This window comes from Anas platyrhynchos, chromosome 1 (assembly GCF_047663525.1).
Source record: "Anas platyrhynchos isolate ZD024472 breed Pekin duck chromosome 1, IASCAAS_PekinDuck_T2T, whole genome shotgun sequence".
NCBI lineage: Eukaryota > Metazoa > Chordata > Aves > Anseriformes > Anatidae > Anas > Anas platyrhynchos.
In genome coordinates this window covers 119955816-119969737 of record NC_092587.1, presented here as the reverse complement: position 1 = coordinate 119969737, position 13922 = coordinate 119955816, and the positions used below count along the sequence as shown (strand labels likewise).

Genomic DNA, 13922 nt, shown 5'->3' with positions numbered 1-13922 from the left:
CATTAACACTTCAATAAAGTGACCTTTGTTAAGGTAAAAACTGTCACAGATTACCTGGGCTTTACACATCTCTTTCTCCTGTTATCTGCAGAGAACTTTCCTTCAAGAAGCCTTGTCATTTTGGTTCAGGAATTAGTGAAGTCCCCCAAACTTTAAAGGATTCCCAGACTGTGTTGTGGTACCTTTTTCCCATGAGGCCTTGGAAGATGATAATTTATTTTATTTTTTCCCCTGTCAGCCATCAGTAATATTTCAGCAGTTCCAGTGTCCTTTTCATTTGCCTATTACAGAAGTAAAAACTGTAGACAGAGGAGGACGTCTTGGCACAAACTCTGTTGTGACACATTTCTATTGTGAACATCTGCTAAGTGCAGTGTGCATCCTTCTAGCTTTTGCCATGCTCTTCCATAATTCTGTAAGCATCTAGGGATGGTATGTCCTTTGATAAGGTGATGTGAAACTATTACTTGTTTTAGGGAATGGTGGGACTGCCTGTAGATGATTTATCATTGATTTACTGTTTGCATGGTACACTCTAGCCTCACTAAAAGAAGGGGAAAAAGATGCGTGTCCAGATAAAGTGTCTTTAGAACATAGCCTACAAATGTCTTCAATGTGTCAACCTTCTCACTCAGAAGTTAAGGTTGTGTAGGCAAAATGAGTTGGAATGGCAGCATCTCCCTAAGCTTTATACTCTATCTACTTAGTAAAATGAAAGTAGTCACTACAGCATATCATTTTAACTGTAGATTAGAATGCAGAGGACATTCTCTAGGGCCTGGGAGAATGGACAGCTTGGGTATGAATGACAAATATTATTTATAGTATTAGGTATTGCAAAAGATAGAGATGCACAGGCTTGTTTGTATTCTTGGTTATGTTATTGTCTTGCTGTATGCATTTGTAGAAAGGACAAAATTGCTGGTTTGTCCACTAGTGATGGTCTCGTGGCTTGGTTTGTCCACCTGTAGGGTCCTACTTCCCTTAGTCACGATTTCAGCTTTATGGGATGAAAAATCAGTAGTGGTGATATTGCACTTCTGTTTGTTTGCTTGTTTGTTTTACATGTATTATTTATTTATTTTTGGTTTATTCATACTTAGGTAGAATTATTCACTCTGCAATGAAATTGAAAAAAATCAAGAGGATAGTAAGCTCATAATCTATTTTCAGTCAATTCTCATCTGTTTGCAAATTATGTTTTCAAATACTAACAAGTATCAGTATAATAGTGAAGTAAATAAGAAATGGCATGTAAAGTCAATAAACTGTAGTGCATAATTGTTGTATCCCGAATTAATAAAATGAAGAGATAAGTAGATCATCGCGTACCGAGATTTAACATTTTTAAGTTTTTGTTGTTCTTGCTGTTGTTGTTGTTTGTTTGTTTTTGTTTTGTTTTTGAATTTAATTTAATTACTGGAATTTCAATTATCCTTTTTCCTCCCATTAACATTTTTTGTTGTTTCATTTTTAGCATCTGCCAGAGATTAGTAATTTTATTAGTTTTATTAGTTGATTTCTCTCTTATTGAGATTTAAGTACTTTTGAAGACATCCTTCAGAGCATTTGAGAATAAATTACTGTGTAGTTTGCTATTATTTCTACCTCAGTTGAAGTGGTTGCTGAGTATAGTTCTGTGCTTCTTGATGAAAATTTGTGAGCACAGTATGATTATATTTATGACAAATATCATACGTTATTATATTTCCATTAATGTGCAGAAGTGTCCAAAATCTTTGTCATTAAAATGATCAATAAGATTCAATTAAGGTATTTTTACTCCAAGACTTCTACCGTATCTGTAAAACAACTGAAAATATTTTATAGATCATCTGACTCTAGATGATGTCTAGTCTCTCTTGTTTTACTGAATAATTTTGATTGTTATCGTCTTGATTACGAACTTATGCTCTGTAATAAATGCCAATAGTGGGAATAGTAATAGAAAAGTGATTAAAAGTAGACAGTTGTACATCTGAGATCATAGAGCATAGATCATAAAGCATTACTTACTTTTTAAATCTAAATTTTGTGCCAGAATCTTCAAGTAATTCTCTCTTGTTTCTGCATTTAAATTGTTCAAAGAAGGAAGATTTTTTCTGTTGATCCTTTGCGACGCACCTAATAAATATGTTGCATATTATAATATGCAACAACCTATCCACAGGCACTGTGGATACTACTCAGGTAGCAGGTGGATAAAGGATGGTGTATAAGTGGATCATTTTTAGAGTTTAAAACTGAATGCTAAAGTAAACCACCCTAATTTATATTGTGATTCATTTTGGAGGAATTGTGTCTATTTTATTTGGTTGAAATTTTTTTCTACCTCAATTTTTGTTGAGGCTTTTTTGAAACAAGTGCTTTTGGTGCCAGTTTTGTTTTCTGGTTTGTTTGTTTAGGATGTCACAGAGCATAATCTTTGCATAATCTTATACAAAGATTAGCTGTCTTTTGTTTTGAGACGGATGCTGTATAATTAACCTGGCATTTTTGCTATTCTTTTTGACAGAACCATGATTTTAAAACACTGAAACAAATTATCATGAAATTGTTCTCAATTGGTAGTAGGAAGTGGTTATTCATCTGAATGGATTGCTTGTTGCTGTATAATTTCTGACAAATCACATTTAGCCAAGTAGAGTCAACATTTAATTTTTTAGACAAATTGTCATGTTACACTGCTTATCTGAACCTATTCTTACACACAGATGTGAGAATATCAAATTTAAAAAAAATATATTCACTCTCCACAGAATTCTTGTATTTTCCTACATGAAAAATCTAGACTATCATTGAACACTGATCTTTATTTATGTGGGTAGTTTGAGTTGTATGGTATAGATGATTTTCCATAAGATTAAAAAATGACTGTTGTTGTAGTTATACGGGGTAAAACAGATGTCTCTTCTGGTTTATGTTTCTAACAAAGCTATTAAATATGAAATTTAAATAGTCTCTGTATTTTTCCCATTTTAGCCCTTCATTCCTTTGAAGGAATTGGAACAATTTGACTTCGATATACAAAAATTGCTTGAACCACTGGAGGTTGAAATTCAGCAGGGGGTGAATCTGAAAGAGGAGGACTTCAATAAAGATATGGTAATTTGGTTGAAATGGAAGTCTGAGTGAAGTAGGCAGGGAGATGAAAAAGACATGGGTGAAAATGAGAAACTCCCATATTTATAGTAAGATTTTGTGATATGACTTGGACAAAATTTTATTGTGTTAATATTATAAATTCAAAGTTTCCAAGTTAGTTTATTAGTTAAAAGTTTTATTGGTAAGATTACAGTAAATTTTATAAGAAAAACATTTTCCAAATGTTTTTGAAAACACTAAGCACAGCAGAAATGTTACCTGCAATGTCCTATACAGGACAGTATTACAGATCAGGGAATGAATACCAAAATCTCTGTAGCAGTATACAGACAATCAAACTCAGGATGCTGTATCTAATTGGGCAACATAGTAAGTTCAATGGAGACAAAGGCTAGGTAATGACTGCTGAGAGAAATGGAATGTGGGCAGATTAGTTCTTAGCAAATCTGATCATACCATCTATTGTGAATAATATTTGTGGATGTTGCAAGTTTTATTACTTACGATTGCTATTTGTGAGTAGTAACACCATGTGTGAATATTCAAAAAAAGAAAAATATCACACAAAAAAAGATGAGAAAATGCTGCTGTGCTTTGCTACTGTTGCCACTGTTGTGTGTTCTCTCCAGAGTGATTTTCAGAGGAATGACGTTTCTTGCATGGTCATTGACAGAAATTCATCTTTAGGATAAGATGAATCCTCAGCAAGAACGAATATGAATTTATTTACAAGCAATATAAAAAATTGGTATTACTTTTCTGTTAAGGGAATTTTTCAAATGTAGCTATCTCATATCAATGCTGAAAGGAAATCTTTATATATAAAGATTTGTATATATTATATATAAATACATATTTATATTTATATTTTTAAAATATTTCATATATATATTACTTTATATATATATATATATTTATTTATTTATTTTCCAGGAAAAACATAAGCAGTTTGAGGTAGTATTCACTGTAGTGATAAATACTAAGTGAATGGTAGGGTAATGTTCCACTGCTTCAGCATATTTTGTTCTGTTTCTTTACATGGAATGTTTAGCATATTTCAAGAAATAACTGTCTCCAAATCTGTGGTATAGACTTAGTTCCTGTGTAAAAAGTGCATAGTGCATATTCAGTGACAGAATAGGTGTTTTGAATTGTGATAATGCTATTGTATGAAATGCTTAGGAATCACATGGGCCCCTAGCATACTGGTAGTTCCAGTGACTACTGTCAATTATGTAGAATATTTTACATCTATCTATTCTTTCTGCTTTAAAGTAAAAAATACTTAACCTTTTTTCTGTGAATGTTTTCATCATGTTATCCTGGATGCTCTGTAAGATCTAATGTCAAACGTGTAGGTGTTCAAATACTGTTTACTTGTACCTCTCAAGTTAAAAGTTATTGGGTCTTCAGTGTAGAACCACAAGTAGTTCTTAGATGTTTACTTTATCAGAGGAAGTGTATGTTTATATGTCCAGATCTCCTAGTACTTATGTAATAGTTAGATTAAATGCCCATTTTACCCGTTTTTTGTTGTTGTTGTTGTTGTTTTAAATCAGAGTGAAGATGATGAGAGCACAGTGAAAGAATTGCTGCAAAGGGGTGACACACTTCAAAAAAGAATCACAGATGAGAGAAAACGGGAGGAAATAAAGATAAAACAACAGCTGTTGCAGACTAAACATAATGCTCTCAAGGTATGAGAGCCACAATTATAAACATATGCAACTAAAACTGTTTTTTGCTTCATTTCAGGGCAATGCTCTGTTAAGTTAAATGGATCCTCATTACTATTTAGAGATAAGTCATTTGAAATTATTCAGCTATAAACATATATTTGCCTCTACAATTCTCTTGATGCCTTGGAAAGAGATTTTAAATATCTAGTTTAACAAGTGCTGTTTTGTCTTTAGTGTTACAACCGGGGATTGCCAGTTGGACTGCAGTGATAATACTTTTTTTTTTTTTTTTTTAACATTATGCGTGTTTTATGTTTCTCCAACAGCAATGAAGACCTTAGCTACAATCAGACCTCACGAACTTAGGTTTTCGGTTTTAGAACATACTCGTTGCAACGAATAAGTTGTTTTAATGGTTGTTTTAATTCTTTAGGGAAAAAAAAAAAATTACCTTGTCCCCTTTCAGGTGGAAAAGTACCTCCAGCCTCTTTAAAATAATGAGTGATAGGGTAGATGGTAATATCAATAGACCTAGCAGCTAAGAGGCTGAAAAAAATAATGTATCTAAATTCTGTGTGATTTCAAAGCTGGAAGGAGGTATAACCATATGATACTGTACCTAGAAACAGCTACAATGAATCCTATTTGGACAAGCTGAGAGATGTAATTGGGAGTGTCATCCTCCCAGGGAAAAATAAAAGTGAGGAAAGGAAGAATTTTGTAGATGGAAGGTCACCTTCCTCCACTTACCTGGAGGCAGAGCTTCTAGCTACTGGAACAGAATTTTTCATGTTTGTGGCAGGAATAATTTTTCTGTCTCTTGAAAATTTTCATGTAGTTCTTCCTGTTTCCAAGAGTGTGGTCTGGTTATGCTTATTATCACTTATTTTCAAGCAGCATATTTTTTTTTTCGTTTCGATTTCATTTCATGGTTTTGCAGATCTCTGTGAATTTCATAAAAGAATAGCAGGAATATATATATATATATATATATATATTTATCCACATTTCATGAAAGTTATAAACACTTTCGATGTGTAAATGATCTTTACTTTAGAAAAAGGAAACCTGTTATTACATACATTTCTGCATTTAAATGATTTTCTTTTGAATAGCTACAGAATTTATATGCAGGCTAGAATTTCACAGGAGACCACAAAACAAGAAATCCCACTTATAGCTTATTATCCCACAACAGGTGGGCTGTGTTTCCATCTGTCCAGTAAGTATTTTGAGAAGTGTATTATATATAAGAATATTGATATTTAAGTCTTAACTTCTCTAAACATTGGTGACTGTCTCTGGCTTATTCAGCTACATTTAACAGGTAAAAATAATATGTTAAACTGATGAAAATACTCTGTGTTCAAGTACTTACATACTTGATTTAAATATCAACATCTAATTATAAAATAGTGGCCTAATTTTCATTTTTCCCTTCAGTATGCACACATGCCAATTCATATTCTATAAGCCTTTAATTGATATTCTAATAATGTCTGCACTGTGAACAGGACTTGAGGTCTCAAAGAAGAAAAAAGGCATTAGAGATATCTCATCAGTGGTATCAATACAAGAGACAGGCTGATGACCTTATGACATGGCTGGATGACATTGAGAAAAAGTTAGCCAGTCTACCAGACCACAAAGATGAGCAGAAGCTAAAGGTAATGTTTTGAGATGACAATGGTAGATCTTTTTGAGTGATAATTTCTTAATTTAAAAGATGGAAATAAAACAAATATTCTAATAGATGTAGAGAATTATCAGTTTAGTACTTTATTTTTGATTTATTATAAAGCAAATAATAACAGTTTGTATTCAAATTAACATTTCTTTGTTCTGCTATATCTTGTATTTGTTTGTTGTATGGATTGTTACGTAAATTCTTTGAAACACAGTAAATAATTTTTTTGTCAATATGGAGTGTGCAATGTATTAAGAAGCATCAAATGTTTTTTTAGTAAAAATTGTAATTGATTTTATGTATCTTTGTTCCAGATGAACAAATGACTTACCGATATACGGATGACCTCTTTCTCATGTTAGCACATTCATTTTCATCAGAACATATTCACATGTCACTGTCAAACTCTATAGATTTATTTACATGCTGTCAAAGGTTTTCCTAGTTTATTTTGCATCGTGTTTCTTTGCTTCATTCTCTGTTGAGTTTCCCACAGAGTAAAATAGGAGTTAAGTGATATGTTAAGGATTCAAATAACATATTTGTAAACTGTCCAAACACTGTTTGTCCTGAATATGCTGAGCCTTACTGATAAAAAAATAAAATTAAAAAAAAATAAAAAATTCTCCAATTGCCCATCACAATGTAGCAAGAATCAGGAAGTGGAAACTGTTGGCCTTTGCTAACTAGTTTTCAGTGTGTACTAGTTGTTAGTTTATCTACAGCCCATCTCCAAGGGGGTTCCTCAATCTCAGTTATTTTTGCTTTGTTTAACTGTAAGATAACAAATAGCTGTACATTTTAATTGCAACAATAAAATTGAAGTGGAATTTCTGACAGAATTTTTTTGCTAATTTTAAGTTGATTGATCTAGTTAGCTAACTGTCCTGGGCCCTGTATTGGTTTTGCTCACTAGGAGATTGATGGAGAATTGGAGAAGAAGAAGGAAGATCTGAATGCGGTGCACAGGCAGGCTGAACGCTTGTCTAAGGATGGGGCTGCAAAAGCAGTGGAGCCAACCCTGATACAGCTCAGCAAGCGCTGGCGAGATTTTGAGAGCAAATTTGCTCAGTTTCGAAGACTCAACTATGCAGAAATTGTGAGTTGTTACTGGCAAACCCATATGTTTGCAACTGCTACTACTAACAGAATCCTACTAACATTGAGAGCTTCAGGGTCAGTGTCAACGCTTCAGATACTAATAAGAAAAACAGTATTGTTTGCAACTGGGGGAATCTTTATATTCTAATACAGTAGTTCTCTGTTTTGGTCTTAAAATTGCCCTTAAGTTACATTAGCCAGTTACAGAAAACTCAGCAATGAAAAGCTCGTGTTTATTTCTGTTGCCTCATTATTTTTCCATAACATTTTCCAGTTTAAAAAAGTCAGTTTGCCATGCATGTATTTTGTTCAGTAAATGTGTAAATCAGAAATAATGTTATTTTCAAACTACCCATCCCATGCCAATTTTAATTGTTTTTTAATTTATCCATGATACATATTATACCTAGAAATATAGAAGAGATTAGAAAATTTCTTCTTGCAATATGCATACATGGCCTCTTCTTCAAATGCTTGAAGAAGTGTTTTCAAATCCTTGAAGAGGAATGTTTTGCAAGAAACTTTTAAATAGTTTTAGATTGAACGGGATGAAAACATCATTTTCTGAGCCAACTTAATGTCTTCTGATTTTCAAGGGTTTAATTATATATAAAATACAATTATTCTTACTAGTTTATTTATGCTGCAGTAACTGGATAAATAAAATGTAAATAAGCTGTCACCATTCCAGGCTTATGATCAAAATAGATACTGGGCAAATTATCCATTTGGAAGGTTGCAGAAGATTGGTTTGGCACACATATGGCAGGTTTTGCTTGCCATTCCTACTACTGTGCTTATAGTCGTTTAACTTTTTGATTTTATAGGACTTAACAGAAGTTTTGTAACTGTTTGATATCAAGTAATTTGTTGCATTATGTGCTCTTCTGAGGTCTTAAAAAAGCTAGTGGAAAAGAGGTGTTTTAACAAAATATAATTTTAATTATTCTTAAATAAATAAAATTTATCTCTTGTTGACTACAGAGAGTCCATATTAAGAGGGCAATGAATATCTAAAACCAAAAAGTGTTATTTCTATTTTATATGTGGTTAGTCATGTTTTAAAAAAGAAAAAGACTTCCAAAAATCAGCAATAATGTATACACCCTTTTTGTCAATACAGCCCTCTGATGTACTGAGTCTATATATATAGTCTGTACTAACCCTTATTTATTTTTAACTTTTCTACTATTAAGTTATGTCATTTATATATAAAAACAGTAATTGGGATAGCTATGCAGTTAATGGAAACAATCGGAGAAACATTAACTTTGGTTTCTATGTTATTAAATCTTGTTCCATCTGATTACTCTTTTCAGTTTACTATGGTTTATATTAAAGTTGATGGATGTAATCAATTGCAAGTCATTTTAGTGGTGTGGAGCTAGAGCAGGCTTCACTTTCTTTTGTAAATAAGTATTTTTTTTTAATAATGAATATTTTTGTTTTTTTGTTTTTTTGTTTTTTTGTTTTTTTGATAGGAAAGAAATAAGAATGTACAGTTTATACAAATATATGTTTTTATATCACCTAATATATATATCACCTATATCACCTACCATGACAGTAAACAAGTATATCCATTATAAAATTTTACCAGCAGGATATATCAGCATATGTACTTTTTAATTGGTCACTGGAATACAGTCATTGACATTTTAGTGATGTAACCATTACATGTATTTTTATTGTTAAAATATATTATTTATATAATACATTTATATCTTATAATCATTAAATGTTTAAGTATTTTTTATATTTCATGCAAGAATACTACTTGTTAATATTTATCTGTGGAATGAGGACATTATTCAAAGAAATTTACATGTGTACAGGAGTACAGTAATATAATTACTGTATACTTTTCATTTCTCATGAAAAATACCCATCTCTATTGACCATGTTGGTCTAACATATGACATATGTTAGAAGTTTCACAGAAGCTACTGAAACTGGTGAGAGGCAGTTTATTTTCATGGCTCAAGTCACAATGATGAGAAGTGCAAGACTTGTTACAGTTTTAATTTTGGCTTTGCTAAATCGTTGAAACAAAGTGAATTTCTTGACTTTTTTTCTCTTTCTTATTTTCAAAGAAAGTACCTACCTCACAGGGATGTTGTGAGGATTAGTTAACTGTTTGTTCAAGATTCGAAAATATAAAAGAAAAACAAAAACTGTTCACTTGAATACATGCATATGCCAGCAAAAATAATCTTCGCAGAGATTTTATTTTTTAACCACCAACTGAATAAAACCATATAATAAAAATATATAAATGAATTTATTTTAAAAGAGGAAAAAAATAACATTTCTGCATTTTTCATTTGTAATTAATTATGTATACAATAATACTTATTTAATAATTGAAAGTTGTTGTTATAAAGCAATGAGGATTTAGCTGTACTGTATATCTTTCAATTTCTTGTGATTCATTGAATAAACTAAGCAAGATGCTGCCTTTAAATATGTGGCTTGATGACAGAATTGCTCATTTCTTGTTTGTTGGAGCTAACATAATTCTGATACCAAAATGTGAAATTAGAATAATCATGTTTCCCCTGACTTTACTTTTCACCCATTTTTGTTGGGAAGTTCTGTCAAAAGGATACGTAACTATATACATGTAAGAATTGATTCTCGCTATCATGGTAAATTCTCATAAAATTTTGATTCTTTCACAGATATGTAGTAGTCAATATCCAGCAACAATTTGACAAATATATACATGTGTATATATATGTATGATGTATGATATAGAAGATTATATGATATATATATCTGTATATACATAAAAAAGAATGTTCTGTGACCAATTTTTTTGGTATGATGTAGTTGAGAACAAACTTAAAAGATAAAGCAAATCTATATTCCGCTGCACAAAAAGCTTAACTTTTTTCCTTTTTTACCTCAAACACCAAATGTTCTTTTTAATGCCAATTTGAGATATAATTTAATTTGGTATAAGTTAATTTGGTCACATGAAAAATTTCAGTGTAGTATGTAATTCTTTAGTTAAAATAGGGTTTTATTGTAATAACAGATTAAACTTGATAAATAAGCAAAGCTGCTCCAAATTACATTGAATGGGACAAAGTTACTGGCATTCATGTTGTTTTAAGAGTTTTTTCTCCCACATTTTTTATATGTACATAGAGTTTTTATATGTACATGGAAAAATAAACTGTGGGCAGAAAAATCAGTTTTTAGTGTGTGGCAAATTTTAGATTCCTTTATTAAGAAAAGCTTAGAGTCGTCTCTGATAAAAATTAAAATGATGATTAAAACATCAAATCCCAGTGAAATTCAGGTAAACTGAAGATGCTTTTCAAAAAACAAAGCCATTAATGTTTAATGCTAGAGCAGTATGCACTTTTGAATAATAAAATTGCATGTCTGTTTTACAAAAATGAAAGTAATAACATTAGGGAGGTACAGGGATATTTATTTCTAAATAATCTTTGCTGAATCTAAAATCATTTAAGATTTCACAGTCACAGTCTTTTAGAAAAGATACCAGTCCCCATTGAGACAGTCTAAACCTAAATCTTCCTAAATTATTTATTTATTTATTTTTACAATAGTTTGTCATTATTCCAGGGGGATAAAAATAATATATTTTCAGAGAAAAAGCTAGATTCACGTAGTTTAATTCAAATCTGGATCAAAATCATTTATTAATAAATGAATTACTCATAAATGATTACATTTGTTTTAGTTAATGCCCGTGTTATAGATGTTTTTTTCAGTGCTTTCATTTCAGCAGTCTATGAGTATGCTTATGTCATCAATCAGCTTAGACTTGTTTTTATTGCAATGACTGAGATTACTCTGCATGAATACTGAAGGCCTTTATCTTTAAAAAATAAATATTTTGTGAGATGAACATAGGTGCAGAACCTACAATATAAATTCTTATTTTATATGTCCTATTACCATACTTTATCAAGTTATCCAAAATTCTTTCTGCTTTCATGTACTTTCATTTTTTCTGTCTTGGGTGAACTATGTATGCTGTTAGTAGTAAGGCAGATATTTTTAGGACAGGAGGAATATTATTTTTGCAACCTAGTAACAACTGTCAAAATTATATACATATTTGTGTATATGCCAGTGAAAAAATAGGCGTACATCATTTTAGTAATTTCATTGGTGAAAAAAAAAAAATATATATATATATATCGGAATTTATGTTAATTTTACTTCTGAAATATATGGGCCTGGATTTTGGCCATCCTGGGAACAATAATAAAGTTGATCAAAAGATAAACATCAAGAGAGTGTTTTTCATACCAATTAGACTATGTGGTCCACAAGAATGTGAATAAAGAAAATAACTATACAAAATATTCATTTATGTCTGCAAGGTAAGTGGTTTAGACTGAACAGTTAAATGTAATTACCTGCTACATGAACAAAATACCAGTATTGTTAGTACTTACTATGAAACAGATATCGTAAATTTCATTTTCCAAATAAAATATATTTTTCTGTTAAAGAGTCTATAAAGCATTCAAACTACTTGTCTCCTAATTGGGTGATCATTTAGGTGTGAGAGTATGTAATCAATTTCTGGAACCAGGTTAAAGGCTGATCAAGTTTACATCTGAAATTCAAGAGTTTGAATTAAATTGAAGAGTTTCACTCTTTTAAGGGCATCTTCCAGTTTTCAATTAGTATTTCCCTGTGGAGCTCCATTTTCTTCACTTAAAGAAATCTAAGATTGTTTTTACTGTTAACATATGTTTACCTATACAAATATTTTCTAAAATATAAATCCAACATTAACTGAAATAAATCTGTCACAGTTAGATAAGCAGAAAACCTGGTGTCCTAATTATGTGTCTTCATCCAAATAATGTGAATTCTTCAGTGCTCATGTGCTATTATCATTCTAGGTCATTCAATTGTCGCAACCAGCAGCATTGGAATGAAATGAGTATTTTCTCTTATCATTATTTAATTGTTTCTTTCAGTAAATGAACTAGTAATGGGTGCCAAAAAGATGGGAAAATCTAATTTGTCTTTACTGGCATGAGGAGTTGGGGAGAGGATGAAATGATGAGTGTTAGAAAAGCAAAACGGGAAAATACCTAATGGAATAAAAAAGACAAGAGCTCTATAGTGATGGATCAGAATAGTTTCTGTTTCATGTTTGTGCATTGGAGGTCTCAAGGACTGGACAAAGGTGATCCTGTGACACCACTGAACTTCTCTGACATTTCCAGTGGCAGCTGTTTAAACAAATAGCTTTACACAGTACAGCTAAACACTGGCCTTTTTTGACTGTGGTCTGAGAGGAGTGGGGATGAATGTGAATCTTTGGGAAGAGAATCACATCTCTTTACATGAGTTTTCTAGCATCCATCAACATGGAAATTTGTAAACATTACTATTAGAAAATGCATTTAAAATAATTTAATTCTATTTCAAATACTTCTAGTTTTATGTCTAATCTAGGATTCAGGCAAGAAAGCTAGAGCACTGAATTGGATGTACAATGTATTGGATGTAGCTGAAGAGGAGCTAGCTTTAAAGGTTCATTTTAAAATGCACTCTGCCTTCTCTGTGTCTAAGATGAATATTTACACTGTCATGGTAATGTAAGTGAAGATCACCTATAGCCTTCTGTAAGAAGTGGAACAATCTGCTATAGTATTTTGAGTTTTATCCTATAGTGATTTTATCTTCTCTCTTATTTGCTTATTAATGCTGTATAATATTCACTATCTTCACTGCAAATCTACAATATTTTAATAGAGTGAAGTTAAAAAAAAAACCACAAAAAACACGACTATGACAGAACTTTACAGAAAAGTTTTTTCTCTGTTTTCATTATGTTATAATCTTTAATGAAGTGATCTGAATTACATTCCATAATTTGAAAGAGAAACTCAACACCTTTAACTCATCATATGGCAAAAATCTTGCCACAACTTGTCTAAGGTTGCCTTAGGATCCTGTCTTTAAATTATATGAAGTGGTTATTAGAATATATTTTTAACCATGTCACAGTCTTTTCTTATTGTTCTCTGTATTGTAGAGATGGAAACAAGACTGGCAGCCTTTGGTTATGGAATCATGTGACAACATAGTTGTCTCTCCTTTCATTTTTCTTTGACCAAAATAACATTATCCCTGTATAATAATTCCTTCCTTATAATTACTTAGCTATTGAAAAAACAAACCAGCTAATTGCCATCTTATTTTCACTGGTATGTCGTAATTTATTATCATAATAAATTACATGGTGAGGAATTTACTGTCAAAATTACTTTGTTATACTATTGAATTAAATAATAAGGGGAAAGACCTGCTGCAGTGTGATCTGGCCCTAAGTGACAGTATCTTTT

The 13922-nt window shown here is 31.4% G+C and overlaps 1 protein-coding gene across 16 annotated transcripts in view; it reads left to right on the top strand.

Annotated features, from left to right (window-relative positions):
* Positions 1–13922, top strand: part of DMD (dystrophin) — a 1236775-nt gene that overhangs the window by 573253 nt on the left and 649600 nt on the right. For all 16 annotated transcript variants that reach the window (XM_072027522.1, XM_072027514.1, XM_038175527.2 and 13 more), the window contains 4 exons: positions 2983–3105; positions 4665–4802; positions 6299–6451; positions 7388–7570. In XM_072027522.1, the coding sequence (XP_071883623.1) occupies positions 2983–3105; positions 4665–4802; positions 6299–6451; positions 7388–7570 (597 nt within the window). The remainder of the gene's footprint in view (positions 1–2982; positions 3106–4664; positions 4803–6298; positions 6452–7387; positions 7571–13922) is intronic.